At 37.2% G+C, this 27,885-nt stretch overlaps 1 protein-coding gene and 1 pseudogene across 3 annotated transcripts in view; one reads left to right on the top strand and one right to left on the bottom strand.

Moving 5' to 3' along the window:
• Positions 1–27,885, top strand: part of GOPC (golgi associated PDZ and coiled-coil motif containing) — a 40,919-nt gene that overhangs the window by 5,100 nt on the left and 7,934 nt on the right. For 2 of the 3 annotated variants that reach the window (XM_058735091.1, XM_058735093.1), the window contains exons 2-7: positions 15,169–15,333; positions 16,867–16,890; positions 20,071–20,246; positions 21,278–21,443; positions 24,787–24,882; positions 26,704–26,868. In XM_058735091.1, coding sequence (XP_058591074.1) covers positions 15,169–15,333; positions 16,867–16,890; positions 20,071–20,246; positions 21,278–21,443; positions 24,787–24,882; positions 26,704–26,868 — 792 coding nt within the window. The remainder of the gene's footprint in view (positions 1–15,168; positions 15,334–16,866; positions 16,891–20,070; positions 20,247–21,277; positions 21,444–24,786; positions 24,883–26,703; positions 26,869–27,885) is intronic. The other variant, XM_058735092.1, reaches the window with a different exon arrangement.
• On the bottom strand, positions 10,768–11,829 carry LOC131514761 (glyceraldehyde-3-phosphate dehydrogenase-like; annotated as a pseudogene).

Raw genomic sequence — 27,885 nt, 5'->3', positions numbered from 1 at the left:
GAGTTATTATTAATAGTTATGTTGTTAACCTTACTGATCAGTTAATATTGGTCAGGCTCTGCTTTTAGTGTTTTGCATATATTCAGTCATGTAATTCTCACAACAGTCCTGTGTGATAGGTTTACTATTATTATTCCCATTTTACCAGGATTAAGTAAGGGGACCAAAGCTCTAGAACTAGAGAAACCAGTTTCTCCCAAAGCACATATTTATGCCTGGTGGGGGAAGGAGGAGGTAGAGAGAAAAGCAGGCAGAAAGAGTGAGTGTGGCTGGATAGGTAGCAGGAAGGAGGAGTGTAGAATTCCAGGGGGGCATTGCATGTATAAGCCAATAAATGTGTATAAGCCAATGAGAAGCATCTAGTTGAGAGGGAAGCTGAATATTCTAGCAAAAGACAAGGGTAAGTAGTAGTAGTAAGATTTCTGAATGAAGAGGAGATCTAAGATACATGTAGAGAGAATGGCCTCACATTGAAAGGCCAGCTGTTACACTTGGAGGGAGAGGGAGACTGTGAGAGCAGGAGGTGGGAGGTTGAGAGTGTTTGTCTGATGGCTTCTTTGTTCTCTGTGAAATTGGAGCTGGGGACAACTGCTGAAAGTGGGTGAGAGTAAGAGCTTGGAGAGAGTGAAAAGATTTGAAATAGTTATGGAAGAATGGAAGAGCCAGTTGGCCAGAGAAATAGAGGGACCGCCAGGCAATGTTGGAGACTTATTTGGAGTTAGTTATCATAAATTCATGATAACAGCCAGTCTGCCTTGTTGTGTGACTTTCTCCAACAATACTTGTTTAGTAACAAGCACAGTAATGTGAGTAATAATCCAGTGTTGTAGCAAGGAGTTTGCTGTGTTGACAAGAGCGTTATTGAAATGAAAATGGTAATGGGGATGAAGAAAAGGAATAACCTTCAATTAAAGAAGCAGAAACAGGATTTAATAATTATGTATGTGCAGAGGATGAGGACAAGGAGGGGTTAAGGATGCCACCACATTTCTGTTTGAGAAATGGATTAGGTGGTAGCTGTTTGAGTATAGTAGTCTCCCCCCAAATTCATATACACCCAGAACCTCAGAATGTGACCTTATTTGGAGATAAGGTCTTTGCAGATGTAATAATTCAAGGGTGGAAATAAGATCATAGCAGATTAGAGTGGACCCTAAATCTAATGAGATTGTCCTGATAAGAGACACTCAGGACACACAGAGACACGGAGAAGAAGGCTATGTGGAGGAAGAATCAGAGATTGGGGTGACATGTCAACAGTCTTGAGAAATGCCCAGGATTGCTGTCAATCCTGATTGCTGTCAGAAGCTAGGAAACATACATGGAACAGTTTCTCCTTCAGGATATCCAGAAGGATACAGGCCTGCCAATAGCTTGGTTTTGAGCTCTTGGCATCCTGAACTGTGAGAGAATAAATTTTTGTTCTTTTAAGCCACCAAGTTTGTAGTGATTTGTTATGACAGCCCTAGGAGACTTACACCATTTACTGAAGTAAAGAATCCAGGAGAAGGAGCAGGTTTGGCAGGAAAGATGAGTTGAGTTTAGGAGATTGTATGTAGTTAAGTTTCTTATCCTTTCTTGTATATTCCTAACATAGTCTCCTAATTGCTTCTTACCCCCTCCAAACCATCTTTTCATTTTCAAAATCATTCTTTTTTTTTTAAGTATTTTTAAAAATGTTCATTTATTTTTGAGAGAGAGCACGCGTGTGAGTGGGGGGAGGGGCAGTGAGAGGGAGACAGCATCCCAAGCAGGCTCTGTGCTGTCAGCGCAGAGCCAGTCGTGGGGCTCAATCTCACAAACTGTGAACTCACGACCTGAACTGAAATCAAGAGTGGACGCTCAAACGACTGAGCCACCCAGGTGCCCCTCACTGTCAGAGTCATTCTAAAATATTTCAGTTTAATTGTTCATATCAAAAAAGGGCAACTCTGATTCTGGTCACTCTTCTTTCACTTATACTTTTCTTTTACTAACTGGGTAAAATTCAAACTCTAGCATAGTGATCAATGCCCAGTGTGTCTGTCTTTATCTCTTGTCACCCCTTCTTAGCTCCTTTTGCCTCTCAATAAAACTGGTCTATTTGCAGCTCTGTAAGTAGGCTTTGCATGGCATCACTGCTTTAACACAGGCTTTTGTGTATAGTGCCTTCTCTGTCCCCTTTGTCTACAGTATCAAACACCCACTCATCTTTCAAGATACCACTTACCTCACCATCTCTGTGAAGGCTTTCCTCACCCCATTTCTCTCTGCTCTATATAGGCAGAGCCGGTCATAACACCTTTAACTCAGTTGGACTGTTAAATTTGTTACGTTGTTCTGTCATTAGTGGCTGCCACATCTCTCTGCCTCTGGAAAGTAATCTCTTGGAGGGTCAAGGCTATGTCTTAGGTGAAATAATATCAAGTACTTTGTGGAAAGCTGACTTTAGGTGGGGGGAATATTATCTCTTTGTGAACTCATTTTGGTCTCTAGGAATTGGTTGGTAATTTTTTTCTCTATAGTGCTTTCAAACTTTATCGAGTAGTGAGCAATTCCTTTGAGTATGGATATCCAGTTGACGGATATGTGGATTATAGAATTGTTGTTTGGCCCCTTTTTAAAATTGGAAATTTGAAACTCACACATTAAATACCAACCTTTCCGCCCTATTTACATCCCTGTCTCACTTGCAAGGGATTTTCACTTCTCAGACTTTACTCTATATATTAGCTGATCTCTTTAGTACTCAGGTAAATTTCTCCTTTCTGACTGACTTTTTCACTGCTTTTTTTTTTTTTTTAAGTTTTTATATAAATTCCAGGGAGTTAACATACAGTGGAATACTGGCTTCAGGTGTAGATGATAGTGATTCAGCACTTCCATACATCACCCAGACTTTCGCTTCCTTTTTTTTTTTTCACTCCATTTTGAATTGGTACATCACACATGGGCTCTATAACAGTGCTTATGACACTCCCTGTCATAATTGGAAGTGTAATTTTGTCTCTTTTTACCAGACAGTGAAATTCTGAAGGGCAGAATCCATGTCTTACTCATCTTTTTTGTCTCCAGATCCTGGCACACAGTGTGTACTCAATAAATATTTATTTAAATGAATAAATTATTTGAAACACTTTTAGTGTTCTACCATGAATCCTCAAAGATTACCAGTAATCATTCTATAATACAAGTTTCACGAGGGCTGGGATGGTTTCTGTCTATATCCGTGGTATCTAACACAGTGTCCACTACATTGTTGAATGACTAAATCTGCAGGTTCATTTTTTCCCCTGGTATGTGATCCACAAGGATAGGATTTGTAAGTTAATATTTCATGGTATTCCATTTTAAGAAAAATTTGAAACTGTGACTAAAAGTAACATTAAACATTCATATCGTGTAAGCATTCATATCGTGTATGGACTTAGTGTACTTGTGACATTTCTAGAATATAGGGTAGCTTGATTCTCTTCACCCTACCTCCAGTTTGATCATAGAACCAACTGCGTTAACATGCAAATGGAAACAGGAAACATTTTATGTTGCTTGGAACTTCATTTTGAGCTTAACATCAAAGTAATTTAACTTTCAAAAATACATCACAGATTTATCTGTTTCTTTTTGAAAGTCCTCCAGTCATAATTCATTCACTTTGTTTCCTGTATTATACACAGCTGCCCTTTTTTAAAACATAAATTTGATCATGTCATTTTGCTTAAAATGCCTCAATTATACTATGAGTAAAATTCAGACTTCTTATGGCTGTCAAGCTGTATGATCTGACCTCTGGATATCTCTTCAATGACATATCTTACCATTCTTTTCTCTTTTGTATATGGTGCAGCCACATGGGCCTCCCTTCATACTTCAAGACAACAAGCTTTTGGTCTCAGGACCCCTTTCCACTCTACAAATTATGAAGTCCCCAAAATGTGGATTAGGTCTATAGGCATTTACTGTATTAGAAATTAAAACTGAGAAAACTTTAAATATTTTCTGTATCAGCTGAAAATAGTAACAGTAAGTCTATTATATGTTCATATAGATATCATTTTTAATGAGAAAATAACTTTCCAAAAAAAAGTAGCACTGTTTTACATTTAAGAATAATCTTTAAATATCTGGCTTACTAGAAGACAGCTGGATTCTTACATCTGCTTCTGCATTCAAACATTTGTGATATGAGGTGTGGGTTGTAGCCTAGAAAGTTTGACCTCACAGAGATATATAGTTAGAGAAGGGAGGAGTATCTTAATAACCTTTTCAGATAGTTGTGGATATTTTTCTTTGATATTAAAAGGTAATTTCTTGGGGTACCTGGGTGGCTCAGTCAGTTAAGTGTCTGGCTCTTGGTTTCAACTCAGATCATGATCTCACAGCTCATGAGTTTGAGCCCTACTTCGGGCTCCACACTAATAGTGTGGAGCCTGCTTGGGATTCTCTCTCTTTTTCTTTCTGCCCCTCCCCTGCTTGTGCCCTCACTCTCTCTCAAAATAAATAAACTTTTTTTTTTTTTAAAAAGGTAATTTCTTAAAGGTTAGTTACAATGTGGAGTCTGAAACTCTAATCAATGAAGTTTTCATCTACTGTTAAAGTAAAATACATTGGTCTATGTATGTAGTCATTGAATGGATCTCTTACTGAGTCCTGATGTTAACATTACGGAGTGGTCATTTGAAAATACTGGTTTGCTGAGTTATGCAGATTTTCTAAATGTGGGTACACCTCATTGTACAATATTTAAAAAAAACACATTTGTTGGGGTGCCTGGGTGACTCAGTCAGTTAAGGGTCCGACTTTGACTCAGGTCATGATCTCATGGTTCCTGGGGTTGAGCCCTGTGTCAGGCTCTGTGCTCACCGCTCAGAATCTGGAACTACTTGGGATTCTGTGTCTCCCTCTCTCTCTGCCTCTCCCCTGCTTGCTCTCTGTCTCAAAAATAAATAAACATTAAAAAAAAATTTTTTTTAAGTCATATTTGTTAATATCACTAGCCTCATCAGAAAATCCTTTAAGTGTTTGGAAGCTGTCAAGCTTCAGTTTTTCCAGAATTCTAATTTTCATTTGAAAACACAAATTCTTATCATTGGCAATAATACTCTCAGTTGTTTGCCTTGAAGTAACAGATTCACTTAATCGTTGTCAAGAAAATGTCTACCAATAGTAATGTATTTGTTCTTCTTTTTTAAAAATTTTTAATGTTTATTTATTTTTGAGAGAGAGAGACAAAACACGAGCAGGTGAGGAGCAGAGAGAGAGGGAGACACAGAATTTGAAACAGGCTCCAGGCTCCAAGCTGTCAGCACAGAGCCCCATGCAGGGCTCAGACTCACGAAAGGCGAGCTCATGACCTGAGCTCAAGTTGGACACTTAACCAACTGAGCCACCCAAGGATCCCTGTTCTTCTTTCAAGTAAAAATGGTGTTCCATGCAAACAGTTTGGTTTTGCAACTCAAGCAATTGCGTAAGTGCTTTTTCTTGGGACAACATGATTTGATATGCAGCATGTATGCTTTATGCACACTTCCCATTTCATCACACAGAATATTAAAAGGAAGTACTCAAGGGTTGAGATTTTTAAAAATTTATAATTTTTTTTTTAAGTTTATTTACTTTTTTTTTTTAATTTTTTTTTTCAATGTTTTTTATTTATTTTTGGGACAGAGAGAGACAGAGCATGAACAGGGGAGGGGCAGAGAGAGAGGGAGACACAGAATCGGAAACAGGCTCCAGGCTCCGAGCCATCAGCCCAGAGCCCGACGCGGGGCTCGAACTCACGGACCGCGAGATCGTGACCTGGCTGAAGTCGGACGCTTAACCGACTGCGCCACCCAGGCGCCCCAAAGTTTATTTACTTTTGACAGAGACAGAGTGCGAGCATGAGCTGGGGAGGGGCAGAGAGAGAGGGAGACACAGAATCCCAAGCAGGCTCCAGGCTCCAAGCTGTCAGCACAGAGCCTGATGCGGGGCTGGAACTCACGAACTGTGAGATCATGACCTGGGCCGAAGTCGGACACTTAACTGACTGAGCCACCCAGGCGTCCCCCCAAAATTTATAATTTTTATTGCTTCATCACGGGCATTCTTAAATGAACTTTTTGTTCTTTAACTGCAAACACATTTTACTCATCATTGCTTTTGGACCTTCAGTACAAATGTCATCATGGTGAAAAAGGCAAATAATGCTTTATTAGTATTAAAATAGTTTTGACTGTGTTGATGCCCTGAAAAGGTCCCACAGGCCTGTGAGAATTGCTGCTCTGACAGCAACTGGAACACTTCTCAGAAGAGTAAGTGTACTCTCCCACCCCACAAATCCCCTTCTTTTAGTTTCTTTTATACAGCTTACACTTGGTAAGTATATATTATATTACTTGCTTTGTAATGACCTTGGACAAGTTACCTGACTTCTCTGCACCTCAGTTTCCTTCTCTGTACAAAAAATGTGTCTCTCAGAGGATTATCATGAGGATTAAGACAATTAAAATATGAATATGTTCCAAAAAGTACCTGGCATAATAATGCCATTAGTGCTGTTGTTACATATGCCACTCATTTTCTTCACAAGCCGCCTCCTGCACAAGGCTACTACACGCTTTGCAGGCCGGGATCCCCATTTGTTTCACCTACCAGTGTCTCCCTAGAGCCCAGCCCGTGCCTGGCATGTGGTTGGTAGTTGATAAATACTTGCTGAATGAATGTAGTTTAGAAACAAAAACAAGTTTGCTGGTCTTAAACTGCAGAGCAGTTTGGAGAAGAATGATGACAGATGAAGTTAGTGGTCTTTTATGCCTGTATAGAGGGAATTGGAGCGAATAGGCAGTTTTCTCACAGAACTTTTGTAAGCCAGATGTGCAGGCTCTTTCAGGAGCTGACTTGTAATAAGGAGGAATATTATTTCCTATCTTGAGGGGTGGCAGAGGTTTTTATATTTGACCTCTGAATATATTTTCTGTTTGGTCACAGTCTTTGTTTTAGAATCGGGTCTGTTGTCTTTCTGTACTCTTGGGTGGTTGGAGCAATGCTAAGTACTTCAGGCACAGCGGGGAACAGGAAGGCAGAGGGAGATTCTTTATAAGAGGTATGGGTTAACTCAGATTAGGACTGAGACGTTGTTCTGCTCTGTTGAAGGAGTAGAAGGAAAAAAACGGAATGGATCAAAATGCTTTCATGAGTTGCATTTTCCCTGTGACTTTTTTTCACAGGAGAAAAGTCCCTGTGAAGAATGGCTCTGTTCTGCTTTTGCTGTCGCTCAGGATCCTATATATATAACAATTCCTATGATACTTTTTTTTAAAAGTTTAGTTCCAGGAAAGAAGGAGTCTCACCAGATAAAATGGCATTGCTTCTTTTAATGAGTCAAGGAGAATTATATAATATATAAAGGTTTTCCTATTGATAGGAAACTCAGTATTAAATTTAATACACAATAAACTGTATTAAGGTGGATTTTTTTAGTGAAATCTTGCCATCTCTATATGTTTTTATTTTTATTTTTTGACTGTTTATTTTTGAGAGAGAGAGAGAAACAGAGAAAGAGAGAGCATGGGGGAAGGGCAGAGAGAGGAGAAACAGAGGATCCGAAGCAGGCTCCATGCTAACAGCAGCAAGCCAGATATGGAGCTTGAACTCATGAACCACGAGATTATGACCTGAGCCGAAGTCAGACACTTAACCAACTGAGCCACCCAGGCGCAGTTTTTTTTTTTTTTTTTACATTTTTATTTTTTATTTTTTACATTTCTTTTATTTATTTTGTGAGCTTTACAGCCTTTTTTTTAATTTTTTACATTTCTTTTATTTATCTTGTGAGCTTTACAGCCTTTCGGGAAATAGGTGGGTATAGATGATAAGTCTTAGATATTAACATTAAATGGTATAATTGCTAGAGATTTAAATTCTAATCTGTACTTTCATCCTAAACTGCATTTTCAAACATAAAAAAAATACAGACTTTTAAAAGCATACTTGTTTCTTTTTAGTGAAGTGATTACCTTTTGTGCACGTACTTTAAAACAGAAGGAGTAGAAACATTTGTAGGTAAATTTGTAGGTGAGATTATATTTACTTTATCAGCAGCTTTCTGTGCTACAGTTCATTACAGGTCAACTGCTATTTGGAGTCAGCTATATTTTTTGTAATTCTTAAACAATTTGGGGAATGTATGTTTTTGTGTGTATGCGTGTCTCTGTTCCTGCATGTGTGTCTATCTGTGCACACACATGAGTTCCACTGTTGGGCGCGGGGAAGGAGTTGCTAGCTAGATGAGGAATGTTCTGAGTCTCTTGCTTAAAGCCCTGTCTGAGGTCTGGGGATGTGATCTTATTTGGGGGCCCTGGACTGCTTGGTCACCATGTCCCTATTACTGCCGGATTACAAAAGATGTCAGGAGGTCTGAGTTTTAATGCCATGCGATTTGTAATTTGGGGCCACTCAATATCTTTGAGCCTCAGTTTCCTCATGTGCGAAATAAAGATATTTTACCAGGGTTTTTTAGGTTCCTAGATTGGCCCTTTTAAAATGTTACTAAAAGAGACGAATGACTGAGCTACATCCAAGTTCCCTGCCATACAACTTGATGTTTGCTAATTTCTTGTCTTAGTCTGATCCTCTCCCAAAGAGGTTTTTGAAGGGTGCTTAAGCTAAAGTAATTGTCATTTTTCTCCATAAGACTGTTAAATAAAAATTAGCTTATGTTTAGAAAGAAAAATGCAAGTGTTGTGTATTTTTAGCAGATAACAGAGGATTAAGGTCTGGACAAAATGGAAACTGAACAAAAAATGCCTTTGGTTTTGGTGCTGCACAGTGGAATCTAGTAATAAAGGATTATTTTAGAAAGGAATTACCTTGTTGGAAAAGTTTGGATGTTTCGAAAGAGTATGAGATGAGAATAGAGTAGTAATGGCTGCATTAAATACAAATAAGTGGTGATGATAATACTCCAGTGTTATTTAGATAGACTGCCTGTCTTTTTCATTTTGGGGAATACTTCATTCCTACTTTGCGAAATATGCCTCAAATTTTCATCTATCTCCAGACTCCATTCCAGCTGGACCACATGCTAAGAATCACTGCTTTAGAAAATCTCACCAGTGGTTGATTTAAATGGCTTGGTTCACGTGAAGTGAAGGCCATACTCACAAACTGTGAGATTGTGACTGGAGCCAAAATCGAGAATCGCCCATTCAACTGACTGAGCCACCCAGGTGCCCCCATGTTTATTTGTTTTAATGTTTATGTATTTATTTTGAGAGAGAGAGAGAGAGAGGGAATGAGCTGGGGAGGGACAGAGAGAGAGAAAGAGAATCCCAAGCAGGCTCCCTGCAAACAGCACAGAGCCCCACAAAGGGCTCGATCTCACCATGAGATCATGACCTGAGCTGAATTAAGAGTTGGATGCTTAACTGACTGAGCCACCCAGGTGCCCCAAGGCTATGGTCTTAAGACCCAGAGACCCTCCTAGAATGAGATTGTTTTTTCCTTACTGTGTAGGGATAGAGTATCTTGATGATCAGCTTTTGTTTTATTTTTTCTCTAAATGAATCTCCCAAGATCAAGTGCAGGAAGGGGAAAAGATCTTATCCCAAATTAAGTCTGTATGTAACATGGTTTTTAACTATTTTGGTTTTGCTTTTAAAATACTTTTGGGGGTGCCTGGGTGGTTCAGTCAATTGCACATCAACTTTTGAATCCACTCAGGTTGTGATCCCTGGGTCGTGGGATCTAGCCCCGTGTGGCGCTCTGCGCTGCATGTGCAACCTGCTTAGTATTCTCTCTGTCTCTCCATCTGCCCCTCTCCCAGCTTGTGCACTCATGCTATCTCTCTAAGATAAAAATATTAAAAAAAAATAAAACATTTTTGGGATATCACTTGAAAATTTAAATAAGAGTTGAAGGTTGAAATCACCTGTTTCCTTTAAACTTTGGCTCTTTACGAGCTACAGTGTGGCCAGGGTAAGACAGCGAGGTAAAAGATGCTTAGGCTTTTTCTATGGTCAGAACGATTTGGAGTCTATTACTTACTAGCTGTGTGATTCTGGTAAATTGCTTAAACTATGAGTTCCAGTTTCCTTAACTATTAAGAAAAAGTTGGAGAGTATGGTAAGAATTACAGATCATGTGTGGTGTGTATATACCTGCCATATGGTATATAGATGCTTGCTTTGTGGTAGCTGTGAATATTGTTAGTAAGTTAAACATATGTATTGTCGCTATAGAAACAGTTTTATTTTCCTTATGACCAGCTGCTTGATAACACTTCCACTACCTTGTTCTGGGAGTAATTGGGTTCAAAGTGCTGTTTTGCTGCTGACCAGTGGGGTAACCCTGGATATAAAAGCAACTTTGATTGGCCTTGGTTTCATTATGTAAATAGTAACTGTCATAATTGTAGTCTTTATGTTCTCTTTGAATTCTAAAATTTGGTGGTATTAGAAAGATAACCATTATATAAAATATGTAAATTTCTAATTTTGACATAAAATTTATCAGTGACTAAATTTTCTTAGCTAAAATGCTTATATCATGGACTAGAAAAGAGTTACTTAACTATTACAAAATTTAAAGTAAATTTGAAACACTTGTTTTAAAGATAAGATTGGCATTTAATTTAATTTAATTTAATTTTACTGTATTTATTTGTTTTGTTGGGAGGATACAGTGTACTTTATTGATGTGGATGACAAAATGGGGCTCCCTAAGCCCCTCTTCTTCAGAGGGTCTGGGATGGAAACTGTGTCAAGGTCAAGAGGGGTCTCGTTGTGTTAGGGGATGATTTGTGGCAAGGACTCGTTAGCAGCTGAGGGCTTCCCTCTCTCTCTTATGCTTTCAATGGGGCTGGTCCAGGGGACTCTTATTTCTTGGAGGCCATATGGAACATAAAATCTATTGCCTGGTTGCTATAGCCAAATTCATTGTCGTACCAGGAAATGAGCTTGATACAGTGGTCATTGAGGGCGGTGCCAGCGCAGGTATCAAAGGTGGAAGAGTGGGTATCACTGTTAAAGTTACAGGAGACAGCCTGGTCCCCAGTGGAGCCCAGAATGCTCTTGAGGGGGACCTCTAATGCCTGCTTCACCATCTTCTTGATGTCATCATGTTTGGCAGCTTTCTTTAGGCAGCAGGTCTGGTGTCCATGGCTGACACATTGACAGTAGGGTCGTGGAAGGCCAAACTAGTGAGTTTCCTGTTCAGCTCTTGGATGACTTTGCCCACATCCTTAGCTGTAGAAGCAGAGATGATGACCTGGACAGCCCCTTAACCATCATGCCACAGCTTCCCATTGGGGCCACCTAAAGTCTTCTGGGTGTCATTGATGGCCTGGACTGTGTCGTTAGTATTTTCATGATTCCAAAGTTTTCATGGATGATCTTGGCTGAAGGAGCTGAACAGTTGGTGGTACAGGAGGCATTGCTGACAATCTTGAAGGAGTTGTCATACTTCTCATGGTTCATGCCCATCACAGACATGGGGGTATCAGCAAAAGGGGTAGAGATGATGATCCTCTTGGCCCCACCCTCCAGTGAGCCCTAGTTTTCTCCATGGTAGGGAAGAAACCAGTGGATTCTACAACATATTCAGCACCAGCATCACCTTGTTTGTTGCTGGAAGGATCTCCCTCCAGGAAGATGGAGATAGGCTTTCCACTGATGACAGGTTTTCTGTTTCCAGCCTTGACTGTGCCATTGAATTTGCATGGGTGGAATCATACTGGAACATGTAGACCATGTATTTGAGGTCAGTGAAGGGGTCATTGATGTCAACAATATTAACTTTGCCAGAGTTAAAAGCCGCCCTGGTGACCAGGTGTCCTATGTGGCCAAATCCATTTTCTCTGACCTTAACCATCCTTTCTCAGGGATCTGGCTGGCACTGCACAAGGAGATGTGACTGTTAGTTGAACAAGGAGGAACAGAGAAACTGGGCTTCGAATTTTAATATCTGCATGTTCTCCTTGTAAAGAATTTTTTCTTACTTTTTAAGTTGAGCAACCTCTTGAGAAATTAACGGACTTAATGACGAGTACATATTTGTAATGGGCCACATTCAAAAAACCTGTGTACTACCCTGTTTTTGTTTTTGTTTTCCCTTTTAGAATAACATCATTAAAAAAAATTTTTTTTTAACGTTTATTCATCTTTGAGAGACAAAGACAGAGCATGAGCGAGGAAGGGGCAGAGAGAGGGAGACACAGAATCCGAAGCAGCCTCTAGGCTCTGAGCTGTCAGCGCAGAGCCCGATGTGGGGCTTGAACTCACGAACCGTGAGATCATGACCTGAGCTGAAGTCGGAGGCTCAACCGACTGAGCCACTCAGGCACCCCTAAAATCATTTCTGACTTGAATATTAATCTGCCAAATTAATTAATGAATACCACTTATGCCTCTTCAATCTCTTAACTCCAGAAGTTTTACTCCATTGTTAATGATTCATGAGATATTTGATTTGAAAGGTAAATCATTGTGGGACTACCAGGCAGTGTATGCCTTTTGAAACATACAGTATATCCCTTGCCACAAAGATTTAATTAGTAAGTGAATCTAATTAAACCTTTAAAGATTTTTTTTTTTTTTAATTTTTAAGTATTCTCTATACCCAACGTGGGGCTTGACTTTCTAACTCCAAGATTGACAGCCCCATGTGTTACTCACTGAGCCAGCCAGGTGCCTCTAATTAAACCTTTAGATCTAACTTCCGGTTTATAGGAAATGTAAGGAATAGAGGAGTATATTATAATAAGGTAAATGCAGACTGAAAGTGAATGTAATGAAAAAATAGGTGAGGGTTGTTATAGAGTAAATGACTTATGTTAAACCTTTTCTGCATATAGGTTCACTCTAGCATAAGTTTCATATTGCTTAAAAAGAGTGCATATTATTCAAATCTTTGTTTTCCTTTTATGGTTATCTTGTTTCAAACACTGTAAAAACCTGTAGGTTGTTTTGTTTTGACTAAGAAGAACTTTTTAGGCAAGACTTAGTTGTACTTTAAAGGAGCAGTCTTCAAAATGTACTGAACATTGTCTGGTAAGAGGTGATTATAAATGTTTATAATTTTCTTTGGTGGGCATTTTTTTTTTGTTAAAGGGAAGAAGATCTGTAAGACATATTTATCATACATGTAAGGTTTTTTTTTTTTCTACGTTTTTCAATTAGGAGTATTTGTAAAAGTATTACACACTCTTTTAGAAGGCAATGGAAATGAAGTTCTTCTGTAATCTCTTGTATATGTTCATTACATTTAAAGAACAGAGTCAACTACTAATGTAATTATTTCTTTTAGCATTTACATTAAAAAAATTTTTTTTAATGTTTATTTATTTTTGAGAGCAAGAGAGACAGAGCACAAAGTGGGGAGGGACAGAGAGAGAGGGAGACACAAAATCTGAAACAGGCTCCAAGCTCTGAGCTGTCAGCACAGAGTCCGATGCTGGGCTTGAACTCACAGACTGCAAGATCATGACCTGAGCTGAAGTTGGACGCTTAACTGACTGAGCCACCCAGGTGCCTCGCATTTAAATTTTTTTTTTTTAATGGAAGTATAGTTGTCACACTATATTACATTAGTATCAAGTGTAGTGATTGAACAACTCTTATGTGCTATGCTCATCACAAGTGTAGCTATCATCTCTCACCATACATTGCTATGGTAATACCAATTGATTATGTTCCCTATTCTGTACCTTCCATCCCATGACTTACTTAAATTCTGTAACTAAAAGCCTGTAGCTTCCAGTCCTCTTTACCCCTTTGTGCCCATTCTCCTACTCACGATAAGAAGTGCGCCTGTGTGTATATGTGTATGTTTGGAGGGAAGGGGAGAGAGAGAGAGTGTGCATGCAAGAGCACTTCTACAGTATTAGAATTCATCTCAACTTAAAGATATTTATTGAGCATCTTTTATGTCCTAGGCACTGATTGGTGCAGTTGGGGTGTAGAGATGTATATTAGTCCTTTGGTCGCTTATACCCAGAGAATTTCCCTCAGTTGCTTCTGGTCTCTTTCTGCCTCTTCTGGTCGTTCCATCTCTAGACTGTTTTACCACTACAATTTTGTCCTTGTCACTTAACTTCAAAGCACCTCTAGACTCTTTTTCCTTCACTAACCCTCTTTAAATCTTCCTTTGCTTTGAATTCCTTGGGATGACCGATTCTAAATACGCCTGTAACTTGCCACATTTTTCTTTAGTTGGTTTGCATATATATTACCTCAGTTAATAAATAAGAAAGCTTCTCCAAGACATAAATAATTATAATCTATAATTCTAAAAGTATTTTCCACAATTTTTTTCTCCTTGAGCTAATATAGTTCTGAGCCCCTTGATGCTTAGTACAGTTATGTTGAATTAAATAGAAAACTAAGGCCTTTTTCTTAATCTTTGATCTACTGGTGATTGGGAAGATCAGACACACGAGACATCCCGTGCACAACTATAAAACATTTAAGTGTAAAAAATGAAAAACTTCCAACTTGAATGAGTAAGTGGTTTTGAGGGGTTGTTCTGCTATGTTGTAACAGTTAACTGTAGCTTATAGTTAACTCTGATATTTAGGCCCATTGTGACCTCAGTGGTTCACACCTCAGCACCTAAAATAATTACTAGATAGATAGTGGATGGGCTCATATGAGCTAGTATTCTCTGGGGTGGCTACTTCCTGGTCTCTCCTCTAATACACCATTAATGTTAGTGAACCACTGTAAAACATGTTATCGCTAAGGATGATGAGCCATCCCATACCTTTATATTTTCATAAACTTTGTAGGTAAAGGTGAAACAGTGAAAAGCCCTCTTAAAGTAAGCAAAGTAAAATGGAAGTAGCATTCTGTATTGGAAGATACTGTTTATGGGAGCACCTGGCTGGCTCCGTCAGAAGAACATGTAACTCTTGATCTTGGAGTTGTGAGTTTGAGTCCCAAACTTTGGGTGTCGAGATTACTGAAAAAAAAAAATAAAATAAAAGAAGATGCTGTTGATGGTAGAGTTAGTTCTCTTACCACTCCAGTATCTTACCTGTGCTATTGCATTTATGACTATTTAGATGGATGTCTTAGAGCTCAGTCACTTCATCTCTTCATTCTGGTGTTCCTCTGTTCATTTTACAGGTAGCCTGTGTCCTTTTTGAATAATTATTATTTGAGTCAAAATAAAATTAAGCTTACTTGATGTTTTTTGTTGTTGTTTCATAAGGCACAGTTGGTAGATCTGAAATCTGAACTGACAGAGACCCAGGCAGAAAAAGTCGTGCTGGAGAAAGAAGTCCACGATCAGCTTTTACAGTTGCACTCTATTCAGCTGCAGCTTCATGCTCAAACTGGCCAGAGTGTTGACTCTGGTACCATTAAGGCAAAACTGGTAAGTAGTTTAGAAGGTAACACATATTTACATATATTTTAGAGGGCAAAGAGCACGGTTTTTAATGAGGCTTTTGACTATAAAAGGTAATATGTGCTCATGGTGGGAAATTCAGAAAACACAGGAGATGTAAAGATCTTCGTGATCATCCACTGTCTCGTCACCTGGGGGTGATAAGTGATCACATCAGTAAGCAACTGATACTTAGAATAGGATTTTGTTTTCTTCTTTGAAAATCTCTGTGTACATACATTTAAAAGATATTTGTGATTATAACACGTAAACATTTTTTTCCCCTGTTGGATCAGTTAGGATTAAGTTCAGCTGCATATAACAGAAATCCAAGTAACACTAGGATTATTCTTGAATAGTACAAACTGTTTTCTCTCAAGCCCCGAGGTAGGTAGTCTAGAGCTGATATGATAGCTCTACAGAGACTGGGTGTCCAGGTTCTTTTTACTCTTGTGTTCTGCCATTTTTAGCTCATAGTTTCCATCTTTAGGATTTCTTTATTCCAGGCAGGAAGAAGGAAGAATCTAAGAAAAGGGCAAAAGGATGCTTCCAGGCTTCATTAGCCTTCTTTAAGGAACTCTTCATGAAACCCTCCTCAGCGATTTTTGCCAATCAGTTTAGCCATCTCGTTGGCTATTGGGACTTGCATTTCGGCCTCTTATTTGGTCACATGACCCCCTCCAGTAAAACGAGTTCTGTTAATAAGGATAAGGGGAAAATGGAATTGGGTGCCAACCAGTGGCAATTTTTTCTGTTGCTCTTCATAGAAGCACTTTTCCTGTCACTAAACGTTTTGTAATGTTTGTATAATACTCATTACATAAATTTTCCATAATTAACCTTTGCCTTCATAATATAGGTTGCTTAAATAGAAAAATTTTTTTAAGTCTCATGTCGGCTTAATCTCTCATGTATTAAGTGTGCACTATGTGCCACTTTGTTGACCACAGGGGACACAGCAGTAAGACAGGTACAGCTTGGGAGAGATGAAATGGGATGATGATAGTAATACATTTTTAAGTTTTCCCTGTTTTCAGTTAATTCCATTTGATTGGTTGATTAGTTTCTAATACTGATGGGTTAGAATTTATTTAAATGAATGTTTACATGCTCCTTAAACCTTTACAATTCAGAAATTCTATGGATCTAAGTTGGTAGTCTTGTTTTGTTTAACTGAAGTGACTTAGATTTGTAACTGCTTCTTTGGGATGTTTGATGTTAACATTGAGCAACAATGTACATTTTCAGTAGAAAAGAATTGAAGTGTTAACATTAGATCTTAATCAGGGTGCTGTAGTCAAAAGGCACTGAACTAGTTGAGTTGACTAATTTTGGTAAAACAAAAAATTTTAATGCTATATAGTTACTATTGCTTATGGATTTGCAAATATATTTGTTCTAATGAACTTCATCCAAATGATATTCAACATATGGGAATTTTCCTTATAATGATTATACCGCTAGATAAATTCATTTGTTTGACATTTTTCTAATTATGAAACTTTTTTCTTATATCTTAAGTCTGTCCCCTCTGTGGAGGAGCTGGTAAGTGTCCCGTTTCTGTTTTGCTTTAATATGTCACGCTGAAGTGTTCTTAGTGTCTTATTTGCATATTGCGTGTTGTCACTTTGTATTTGAAAACGATGGTCATGATGGTGATTTTTTTCATGTGCCAGTACCTGAAAAGTTCAGTTGGTGGCCCTTCGTTCTTTTTCGCTACATGTTGTTAAAGATTTTTCTTTTGTTTGTAATTTTATAACCATTATTTGCAGAGCCCATCAATGTTTGACAACTCCTGAGCCTTGTAACTTGCTCAAACCTCTACTTCAAAAGAGCAGTTGGTTTCCTCACTTGAATATTTCAAAGATACATTAAGCGGAAATAGCTTTTTCCTCTTCTTCTATTTGAGTTTATCCCCAGGAAAAGAATGTGCATGTTGGTTTCTTACTCATCTACTGCATGTGCCATAACCTTTTAGTAGTCTTGGAATAATTGTGTGGCCTTTGAAACAACTGAATTTTGAAACTCCTTATCAGAATTTATTTTAGAAAATAACAATATGTAAGTTCTTAATATTTTTCCCACTCTCCCAATCTAATCAGCCTCCAATTTATCTTATGGTTTTATTTCTTTTCAAAATACAGTGTTTGACTATCTAAATACAACATGAGTTTCTTGGTTGTTACCTAATAATAAACAGGCTAACAAAAATATATATATTTTTTTAATCTAAAAGTGATTAACTTCAGTTTTCTTTGTCCTTTTCATGCTTGCAAATGTTATTTTTAGGCCTAAGAGTTTGCCAGATTCATTAGGTGTTTGGATTGTGAAGACAAAGTGGTGGCTTAATATGTGTTTCTCACATTCAATAAATATTATGTAAATAGCTCATTGAAGTAATTGTTAAGTAGGTAATTCTTAACATAAAGTTTATTTAGCCCATAAACCAAAGAATACCTGGTCTTCTAAGAACTCTTTTTTCTGACACAAACAGCATTAACCCCAGTAAATGTCATAAAAAAGATTTTTGTTCATGTTATCCAAACTTTGGGGGGTTTTTTGGAATTGATACTTGCCTTTTAGGAATAGGTTCTGAAATAAATTGCAATTTTAGTAATTCCAAAGTTGTTATAAAAGGAGGATTCTAGATTATTCTTCAAATTCTTTAAAAACAGTATCTGGACGTTAGGTTTTAATGGTTACATTTTTTTTTTTTTTACAGAAGCTGAAAAAGGCTGCTAATTAATTTTCTTCTGTTTATAATAATAACAAGTATTTTTAATCAAAGACGTGATAAGTATATCCAACATTTGGTAGTTACTCATTTTAGCTTGTATATTATGTTTTTGTGTTTTAAGTTTGTGGTACTCACAGCCTTGTATTTGAATATATCATATAGTGATGTTTATATCATTTATTGATATACTATTGTCAGAACAGTTGACCAAAGCAGACAGTTAAATTAGTACCAAAATATATTCCATGAGTTGTTAAAAGTTTTTAGAATTTATTTCTCAGCTTCTTAATATCCAGAATAAAAAGGGAAATAATTACAATAATCAGTACCCATACAGTAGAAACTATCACTTGCCATTTGCTCAAGATAAAAATCTTTCTGGTGCTGAGGTAGATTTTTTTTCTTAATAAGATTTTTTTTTTAAGTTTATTTTCAGAGAGAGAGAGAGTGCACGCGTGCATGGGGAGGGGCAGAGAGAGGGGGTGTGGAGAGAGGCTCTGTACTCCTCGAAGAGCCCGACGTGAGGCTTGATGTCATAACCGTGAGATCGTGACCTGAGCTGAAATCAAGAGTCAGATGCTTAACTGACTGAACCGCCCAGGTGCCCCTAGATTTTTAAGTCTCACAAAGGGGACATAGTAAACAGTGTCTTCACAGCTCGTCAACAAATATAGCCACATTGTCACTGATTCTGTGAATCAGTGAGTTGGTAAAACAGTTCTGTAAGGCAGTAAAAACACTTCTACTTAGGATAAATAAATGGAAGTTTACAGTGTTTGGATAGTTTTCTTGATCCAAAAGTAACACTTAAAATATCTATCAGGGCCATTATTAAACTCTCAGAAGAGTTTTGTTTGGCCACAGAGTTTGTGTGTGTATTTGAACTTGACTGCCTTTAGATTTTGTACCTTCTGTTTTCCATTCTACTTTGTTTTGTATCGGCCTGTCTGTTTTGTGTTTGGGTCCTGAAGGCATTTACATTAGTAACTCCTGATTTATAGGAATAGACATACTGTACTTTATATAATTTTAAGGTAAATTGAACATTATTTCTCACATGTGAGCTTGTGATAAAAATTTGATGGCAAAGATCTTGAGGTTTTATACTCTGGCTAACACTTGTAGTTCACGTATATGGGCTGTTTACCAAGTGGAGCATACGATGGTATCCTTTTATGAGAGCTAAAAATGGATGTCCATCCTACCTCATAATAGGCAAGTGGGGCCCTGTTTTCCTCAGCAAACAGTTCTTCATTCACTTTAACATATGGACAAATAGATGAGTCAGATCCCCCAATTCAGTGATAATCTGTACCATACATATGCTTATGTAGAGAAATTTTTTAACGTATGTTTCAATGCAGTTGTTACCAGCATTTTTCCATGACCACCAAATGTTCTTTATTTATTTATTTTTTCCATCAAATGTTCTTTAAAAAATTAGAATATGTGTTCTAATTTAAGCAGTGCAACTTTCTTGTAGTCCTCTCCAGTAAATTAGCTGTGGAATCTATTCCACTGCTGAAGGATTTTGACTTGTTTATAGAATTGTTGCATTAAAGTTAAATAAATGTTTGGGTACAACCACCAGTGTGACTATTTTTATTTTAGTCTAGGTTCTTGCATCATTCTTAGAAAGTCAATAGAGAGCAGATTCAATTATTCATTGAAACCACTCCTATTAGTATATGATGACATTAGCTTAGAGAAGACTAACTCTCTTAGTATCCTCAGTGTCATAGTACTCCAAGGCATGCAATTATCTTATGTGGAAGTGGTCCCAGTACCTTCTGGTACTAGTTAAAAAGAACTGTGTCCAAATCTTTGTTCCATTTTACAGAAACAAAGTGGTAACTTTTATCATATGCTTTCATTGTTGGTATTGTAGATTGTGCGCTTTTATGTATTCTGAGGAAATTGGTCTGTTGTTAAAAAGCCTTAAGTGTATTTTCATTACATTGTGCTGTTTTTTTTATTTTTTTAATTAGGAGAGAGAGCTTGAAGCAAACAAAAAAGAAAAAATGAAAGAAGCTCAACTTGAAGCTGAAGTGAAGTTGTTGAGAAAAGAGAATGAAGCCCTTCGTAGACATATAGCTGTTCTCCAGGCTGAAGTTTATGGGGCAAGACTGGCTGCCAAGTACTTAGATAAGGAACTGGCAGGAAGGTGTGTAAAAAACGGGTATCCTTGTATTCTTAGGTAACGAATTGGGTATTTAACGAGGTTGACTCTTAACCTCTTGTGATAAATGAAACATTAATCTTTACCTTAAGACTTATTTTACAGTTTGTTATAGCTTACTGTTAACTTAATATTGATAGCATTAAAAATTGCAGATTTATTTCGCTGTACTACATAAATATTTCTGGTTTACACGCGCACACACACACTTGATAGGAACTTACTATGAAATGCTAATAACTCCAGATCTGCACTTTTCAGCCATTTCGTGCCTTGAAACCATAAAAGATGATGTTCACATATACAGCATGACTTCCATAAGAAATTTTTTCTGTGATCGTTGAAACCCAGTCTTTCTTGACCCTTTAAAACATGTTTGAATGGCAGTAATTTCATTATAATAAAACAGTTCTGCTTGCATTAATTTTTTTACAAATAACTACTCACAAACTTTGGTGATTTATTATTGTTGGTAAATAATTTTTTACTCCTTGTTTTGATATCATGTTAAGAACTGATGTGGAGCAAATAAAAATAATTTCTGTCATGTTGAAGATTTTCTAGTAACTTTTACCATATTTAAAATAATCATTTTGTAAAAAGAAGCTATCATTAAAAGAAATGTTTTTGTACGGTTAGTTTCATGTGAAGACTAGTAGTCAGTAGTATCTGATTTTATTGCCCTGTCCTGACTGCACGCAAGACATGAAACATGTTCACTGACATTAGTCTCAAAAGTTGTTTTTTAGATGCATTTGAATGAAGTATGTGATTAGAAAAGGTCTCATTCATTCTTTGTTTTTAAAACTGGTTTTCCCTTGAAGACATCTGTTCTTTTCAGAGTTTTCATATTTTACAAATCTGAAAGCCATCAGGAGGTTCCTGAATAGTAGTTTTAATACTAACTTAGGTATATGTAAAAGCTACTTGCATTCAGTAATTCTTGTGAATTCTCTCTGTAATAAAAATTATAGTAATGAAAAACTAACTGAATTAACTCTTTCCCCAATATAAAGGGTCCAACAAATACAATTACTAGGACGAGATATGAAGGGACCAGCTCATGATAAGCTTTGGAACCAGTTGGAAGCCGAAATACATTTGCATCGTCACAAAACTGTGATCAGAGCCTGTAGAGGACGTAATGATCTGAAACGACCAATGCAAGCTCCTCCAGGCCACGTATGTTTGCTCTGTTCCTGTTTCTTACTTAGCCTCTTCTTTTCTTTAGTCAGAAATCCTTTCCATTTTTTTTTATTCTAGTAGTATTTAAAACCATTACTTAAAAAGTAAAAGCGGAATTAAACTTACTTAGAGCAGATACATATAGTTCTTTTCTGACTTATCCTGAAATGCCCTAAAAGTGATGTTTCTGAAAACTTAACTGTTGCTAGCAAATATATATTACTTTTACTTTGGCTCATATTTCAGAGTTTTCCTGGATCATAATTAGGCATGTTTAAGTTTGTTTTTCAAGCTTAGCAGAGAACTTGTGGTCGTATTAATAAATTGGCAAGTATTTGGGGGGTAGTTTATAAAATAGTTTTTGGTAACTAGATTTAACTGTAGTTTTTGTTTTTGTTTTTTTGTTTTTTTTTTTTTTTTAATTTTTTTTTTCAACGTTTTTTATTTTTTTTAATTTTTTTATTTTTGGGACAGAGAGAGACAGAGCTGAACGGGGGAGGGGCAGAGAGAGAGGGAGACACAGAATCGGAAACAGGCTCCAGGCTCCGAGCCATCGGCCCAGAGCCCGACGCGGGGCTCGAACTCACGGACCGCGAGATCGTGACCTGGCTGAAGTCGGACGCTTAACCGACTGCGCCACCCAGGCGCCCCTTAACTGTAGTTTTTGAACTAACATTTACACCTGTTTGGTCTTGAATTAAGGTGGAATTTGAGATCTGTGTCCAATCGTCTGTTTCTGTAGCTACCATTGTACAAGAGCTTTTCTATCTGGATAAATCTTTATTAAATTTCATTACTACAGCTGCCTGATAATAAAAGCCTTACCATAATAAAATTTATGCATGTCTGACTCCTACCCAATGGCTTGCATATCTTCATACCAGATAAAGCATGGCCTTAAACAGTTAAAGTATTTGTTGCCTCTGCAAAGATTATCATAAGAAGAATTGATATGTACGTGAACTTGGTGGGCAAAGAGTGAGAATTACAATGTCAGACATTGGGGACCATTAACTTCTAGGCAGTGGCCAAATGACAAAAATTATGCTAAATAAAGGCTTATGAACTTTAATCTGATAAACATGGGATTTTTTAATAAAATGGTGGACTGAAGATTTAACATTATTTTGACAAATTACTTCGGTATAGTGAAGAGGATATACCGGGAGAGGGCCTAATTAGAGTCGAGGAGATACGTTAGGAAGATACTTTAGTAAGCTGAGGAGAGAGTGATGGACAAAGAGGAAGTGTATTTGAGAGGAAGGACAGGTTTGAGAGAAATAGCATCAAGAGGACTTGGTGATTAACTGCTTTTGGTTAAGTAGGTGAATGAGAAGGAAGAGTAGTCTAGGTATTTGGTGTGGGCAGTTCAGTGAGATGATGGCATTCGTTTATAAAGCAAACAGAAGAAAGGAAGATTTGGGGGGAAATATGATGAGATTTGTTTTAGCATGTACTGTTTGAGGTCCCATTGGGTCAAACAAAATGTGTCCCATTGGATATATGACTCTGGAATTTAGGAGAAGTCTGAGTTGAAGAAATATGAGGGAAATCATCTATCTGTTATAATCAAAACAATGGAATTGATTAACCCAGGGAAATGTGTGGAAAATAAAAAGAATAGGGGTTCTTGGGTGGCTCATTCGGTTAAGCGCCCGACTCTTGATTTTGGCTTAGGTCATCATCTCACAGTTCATGAGCTCGAGCCCCACATATAGGGTTCCTCACTGACAGTGTGGAGCCTGCTTGGGATTCTCTCCCTCTCCCTCTCTCTCTGCCCTTCCCACTCTCTCTCAAAATAAATAAATAAACTTAAAATATATTGGAAAAAGAAAGAAAAGACAAGAAAAGAAAAAGAATAGGAGGCCAAGGATGGAAAGAAACTTTTATGGAGTGAGGGAAAGAAATGGATCATTTAAAGGGAGGATTCTGAGATGGACCTGTCAGATATAAGCCATCTGGGAAAGTACTATAATAGAAACCAAGGAAAAGAGGGTTCCAAGGAGGTAGGGTGATGAACAGTATCAATTTTGTGCAAGGTTTAAGTAGGGTAGTAACTAAAAAGTGTGCATTAGATATAGCCATGTTGGTTGCGAGTGACTGTAGAGAAGACAGTTTTAATTAATGGAGCAGGTGGGGGCAAAACCCTAATTACAGTGACTGGAATAGTGAATGTGAGAGGCAAGGAAGTAGATGTAGTTAGGTTTGACTTCGTGTGAAGGTTAAGGAAAGATGGAGGGCAGATAATAAAAATAATAGGTGATTGCAGGGTTTTTATTTTGTTTTGTTTCATGTTTTTACGTGGATAGTGTTTTAAAGCTGCAAAAGGCTTAGAATTTGTTTATATGCAGAACAGGGCTGGAGCTTAACAGAAAGGAAAGAATAAAGGTACCAGAGAAAGAATTATTAATGGAGTAAAGTCCTTTATTTAAGAAGTAGACTCCAGAGCTCAGTAGAATGGAAAAGTAATTAGTGAACCAATTAGGAATTTGTTTTTCAGTTCTTCAGGTCCATCTCAGAATCCTCCCTTTAAATGATCCATTTCTTTCCCTCACTCCATAAAAGTTTCTTTCCATCCTTGGCCTCCTATTTTTCTTTTCTTGTCTTTTCTTTCTTTTTCCAATATATTTTAAGTTTATTTATTTATTTTGAGAGAGAGTGGGAAGGGCAGAGAGAGAGGGAGAGGGAGAGAATCCCAAGCAGGCTCCGCACTGTCAGTGAGGAACCATTAGTTAAAATGGTTGTAGATCTTTATGATATTTTTATAATGAAAATAAACACTTTATCAACTTTTATTTCTTGAAGATATGTGCTCATCAGTTCATTCCTGGCAATAGTTTCCTTTGTAATGTCCTACCATTTAAAAGATGAGCAGTGTAGGGGCGCCTGGGTGGCTCAGTCGGTTAAGCGTCCGGCTTCAGCTCAGGTCACGATCTCGCGGTCCGTGAGTTCGAGCCCCGCGTCGGGCTCTGGGCTGATGGCTCAGAGCCTGGAGCCTGCTTCCGATTCTGTGTCTCCCTCTCTCTCTGCCCCTCCCCCATTCATGCTCTGTCTCTCTCTGTCTCAAAAATAAATAAAACATTAAAAAAAAATAAAAGATGAGCAGTATAAAAAAATTACCCTAAGAGTGAGAAAATCATCTATACATTTCACTATATTAACAGAACAACTGTTTTCATTTTCCCATTTTACCTAGTAATTAATTTCTTAACACTTTACTGTGTATCCATTCCAAGAAATTAATAAAGATTTCTAAAAGCAACTTATATAGCATGGGTTTATTCTATTTGATATATCTTTTAAATAGTACTAATTTTTCTTCTTTTTTTCCCCTAATAAGGATCAAGACTCTTTAAAGAAAAGCCAAGGCGTTGGTCCAATTAGAAAAGTTCTCCTCCTTAAGGAAGATCATGAAGGCCTTGGCATTTCAATTACAGTAAGAAGTAGTGCTTCCAGTCTCCTTTTCTATAGTTATGTAGTCTAATCATGCTTCTGTGTTGGACATCCTTGGGAAACAAAGCGTTCTGGATATATTCTCTAAGTAAATAAGTTTATCCCCCCTGGGCACCAACACTTTTGTGTAAACTTTTTTTTTTTTTTTTTTGGTATGTAAATCTTCCTAATGACCATTAAGTACTACTTTAGTAAAATTATTACTTTTTTCAGTGTAATTTAACATTTTCATTATGCCTTGGGTCATAGTTCTATACAATATCCTATTATTGCCTCTAGGAGCCTTTGGGAATGGATCTGTTTTCTTCTGTGTTAAATGGCTCCATATTGTATTGTTCTTTTCTCTGGAGTGTATGTGTTATCTTTCTCTTGTCTCATTTCTTTGCTGTCAGATTTCACTGGCTCTTGGGTCCAAATATCCTTTCTAAATCTGATGCCTTTACAAACATTTATCTTGGGCAACATTTCTGAGAGCAACCTGTTAGGAAAAAGTAATATATTTGGAGTCATTTGCTGTTGTTTAGTGCTTTGTTCCAGATGAATGAATAAGATGGCTTTACAACTATCTTTGATTTGGTAATACTTAGGCACTGTATAATACTTAGACACTTAGAACTATATAAGTTCATTTGCTTTTTGGTATTGCTTAATGTAGAAATTATTTTTATAATAACAAGTTTATCTGTTAAGGATTTATTGATTACCTACCTACCTTTTTGAATGCACTGCCCTCAAAGAGCATAAATTTTAGGAGAAGTAATACACATATATACAAATATAATACATATATATACATACACACACAAATAATTAGGATACAAGCTAGGAAATGAAAGGCACCAAATAACTGCATTTCATCAATTCTTTGTTGCATATTTTTTCACATTTTAGTATCTCTGAAATTGAGATTACACTCTTAGAATGATTTTTGTAGTACATAAAATAATGGTATGTCTTACCATTCATAGTGATGTAGAGTTGATAAAATCTAACAGTGCTGTGGAATATTAATACATAGAATATTTTTATTTATGTTTAAAAGAGTTTAGCCAATATTTTGGCTTTGGAATGTGTTTAAGAAACCACATGCATGTTACTGTTTTATTCAGAGAAAACTTTTTGATACTTGTAATAATATATTTACCATTACCTAAGTAGCAAGTAATATTTTTTTTTCAATATATGAAATTTATTGTCAAATTGGTTTCCATACAACACCCAGTGCTCATCCCAAAAGGTGCCCTCCTCAATACCCATCCCCCACCCTCCCCTCCCTCCCACCCCCCATCAACCCTCAGTTTGTTCTCAGTTTTTAACAGTCTCCTATGCTTTGGCTCTCTCCCACTCTAACCTCCTTTTTTTTTTTTTCTTCCCTTCCCCTCCCCCATGGGTTTCTGTTAAGTTTCTCAGGATCCACATAAGAGTGAAACCATATGGTATCTGTCTTTCTCTGTATGGCTTATTTCACTTAGCATCACACTCTCCAGTTCCATCCACGTTGCTACAAAAGGCCATATTTCATTCTTTCTCATTGCCACGTAGTATTCCATTGTGTATATAAACCACAATTTCTTTATCCATTCATCAGTTGATGGACATTTAGGCTCTTTCCATAATTTGGCTATTGTTGAGAGTGCTGGTAGCAAGTAATATTTCACTCAGCATGTATACAGTATAGATACTTATTGAAATGCATTTTTAAGAAGATATTTTATTGTTAGAATGGTATGTGACTATACAAAGAGTAAACTAATTGACTGCCCTTCACCACCCACCCCCCCGCTTTTTTTTTTTTTTTGGCCAGGGTGGGAAAGAACATGGTGTTCCAATCCTCATTTCTGAGATCCACCCAGGGCAACCTGCTGATAGATGTGGAGGGCTACATGTTGGAGATGCTATTCTGGCTGTTAATGGAGTTAACCTAAGGGACACAAAGCATAAAGAAGCTGTAACCATTCTTTCCCAGCAGGTAAGTTCCCTTTATGTAATGAAAATTGGATCTATCAATTGGTTCCTTTTGAATCTATTGAATATTTTGTACTTCCTTAGGAGGCTTCTCCAGTCATAAGAGTGTTCATATATGGATACTAGGTTCCTTTGCTTTGGGCTTTTTATAGAACACATTCATCCAGATTTACTGAATAAAAAGCTTTTATTTGCCTTTTTCCACAGTTGTGTAACTTTTAGCAAGTTTGTTAAGTCCCCTGCTGCAGTGTCCTTATCTGAGAACTGTCAGGATTAAGTATGTTGATTCATTTAGGATGCTCAGAATAGGACCTGGTACTTAGGAAGCAAAACATCATTAATGACTAAAAAACACTATACAAATAGAAGGTATTATAGAAAAAACAATATGCTAGACATAGATTGGTTTCACAGTCATAAATGTTAGAACTGAAAGAGTCCTTAGAAATCATTTAGCCTATCCCTCTTATTTAAAATGAGTAAACTAAGGTTCTTAGGATTTAAATAATTTGCTCAAGGTTGCAGAGCAAATAAATTGTAGACTTTGGATTCATATCCACAAGTCATATTTGTTACCAGGTTAATTTAAGGTGGGTTGTTGTTGTTGTTGTTGTTCTGTTTTTTCCTTCAAGAATAGAGCTGAAGAAATTAGGTGTTGACAGTACATTGAGATTTTTGTTGGGTCATCAGTACGGAATTGAATCTGAAAGTTGAAAGTGAATTTATAGCTTGTTTGGTCCAACCATACATGTGGTGTAAATTTCTATGATATCACTAATCGAATATTTACATTAGAGGGGGACCTATTGATGATAAAGTAGTCCATTCTGTTGCTGTATATTGCTGATTTTTAGAAAGCTCTTCCTCATATTAAGCCTAGAATCCATTTTCATGACTGTTATGCACAGACCTAATTCTTTAATCTAGAACTTTACTGAAGACCACTCAATTACCCATCTATCCTCCGAAAATGGTATTTTTAAAGCTTATCTGCTAAGAGAGATCTAAGAATGCAACCCTA

Source organism: Neofelis nebulosa, chromosome 6 (genome assembly GCF_028018385.1).
Source record: "Neofelis nebulosa isolate mNeoNeb1 chromosome 6, mNeoNeb1.pri, whole genome shotgun sequence".
NCBI lineage: Eukaryota > Metazoa > Chordata > Mammalia > Carnivora > Felidae > Neofelis > Neofelis nebulosa.
Note: the sequence above shows the minus strand (reverse complement) of the source record. Positions and strands in the feature narration are given on the sequence as shown.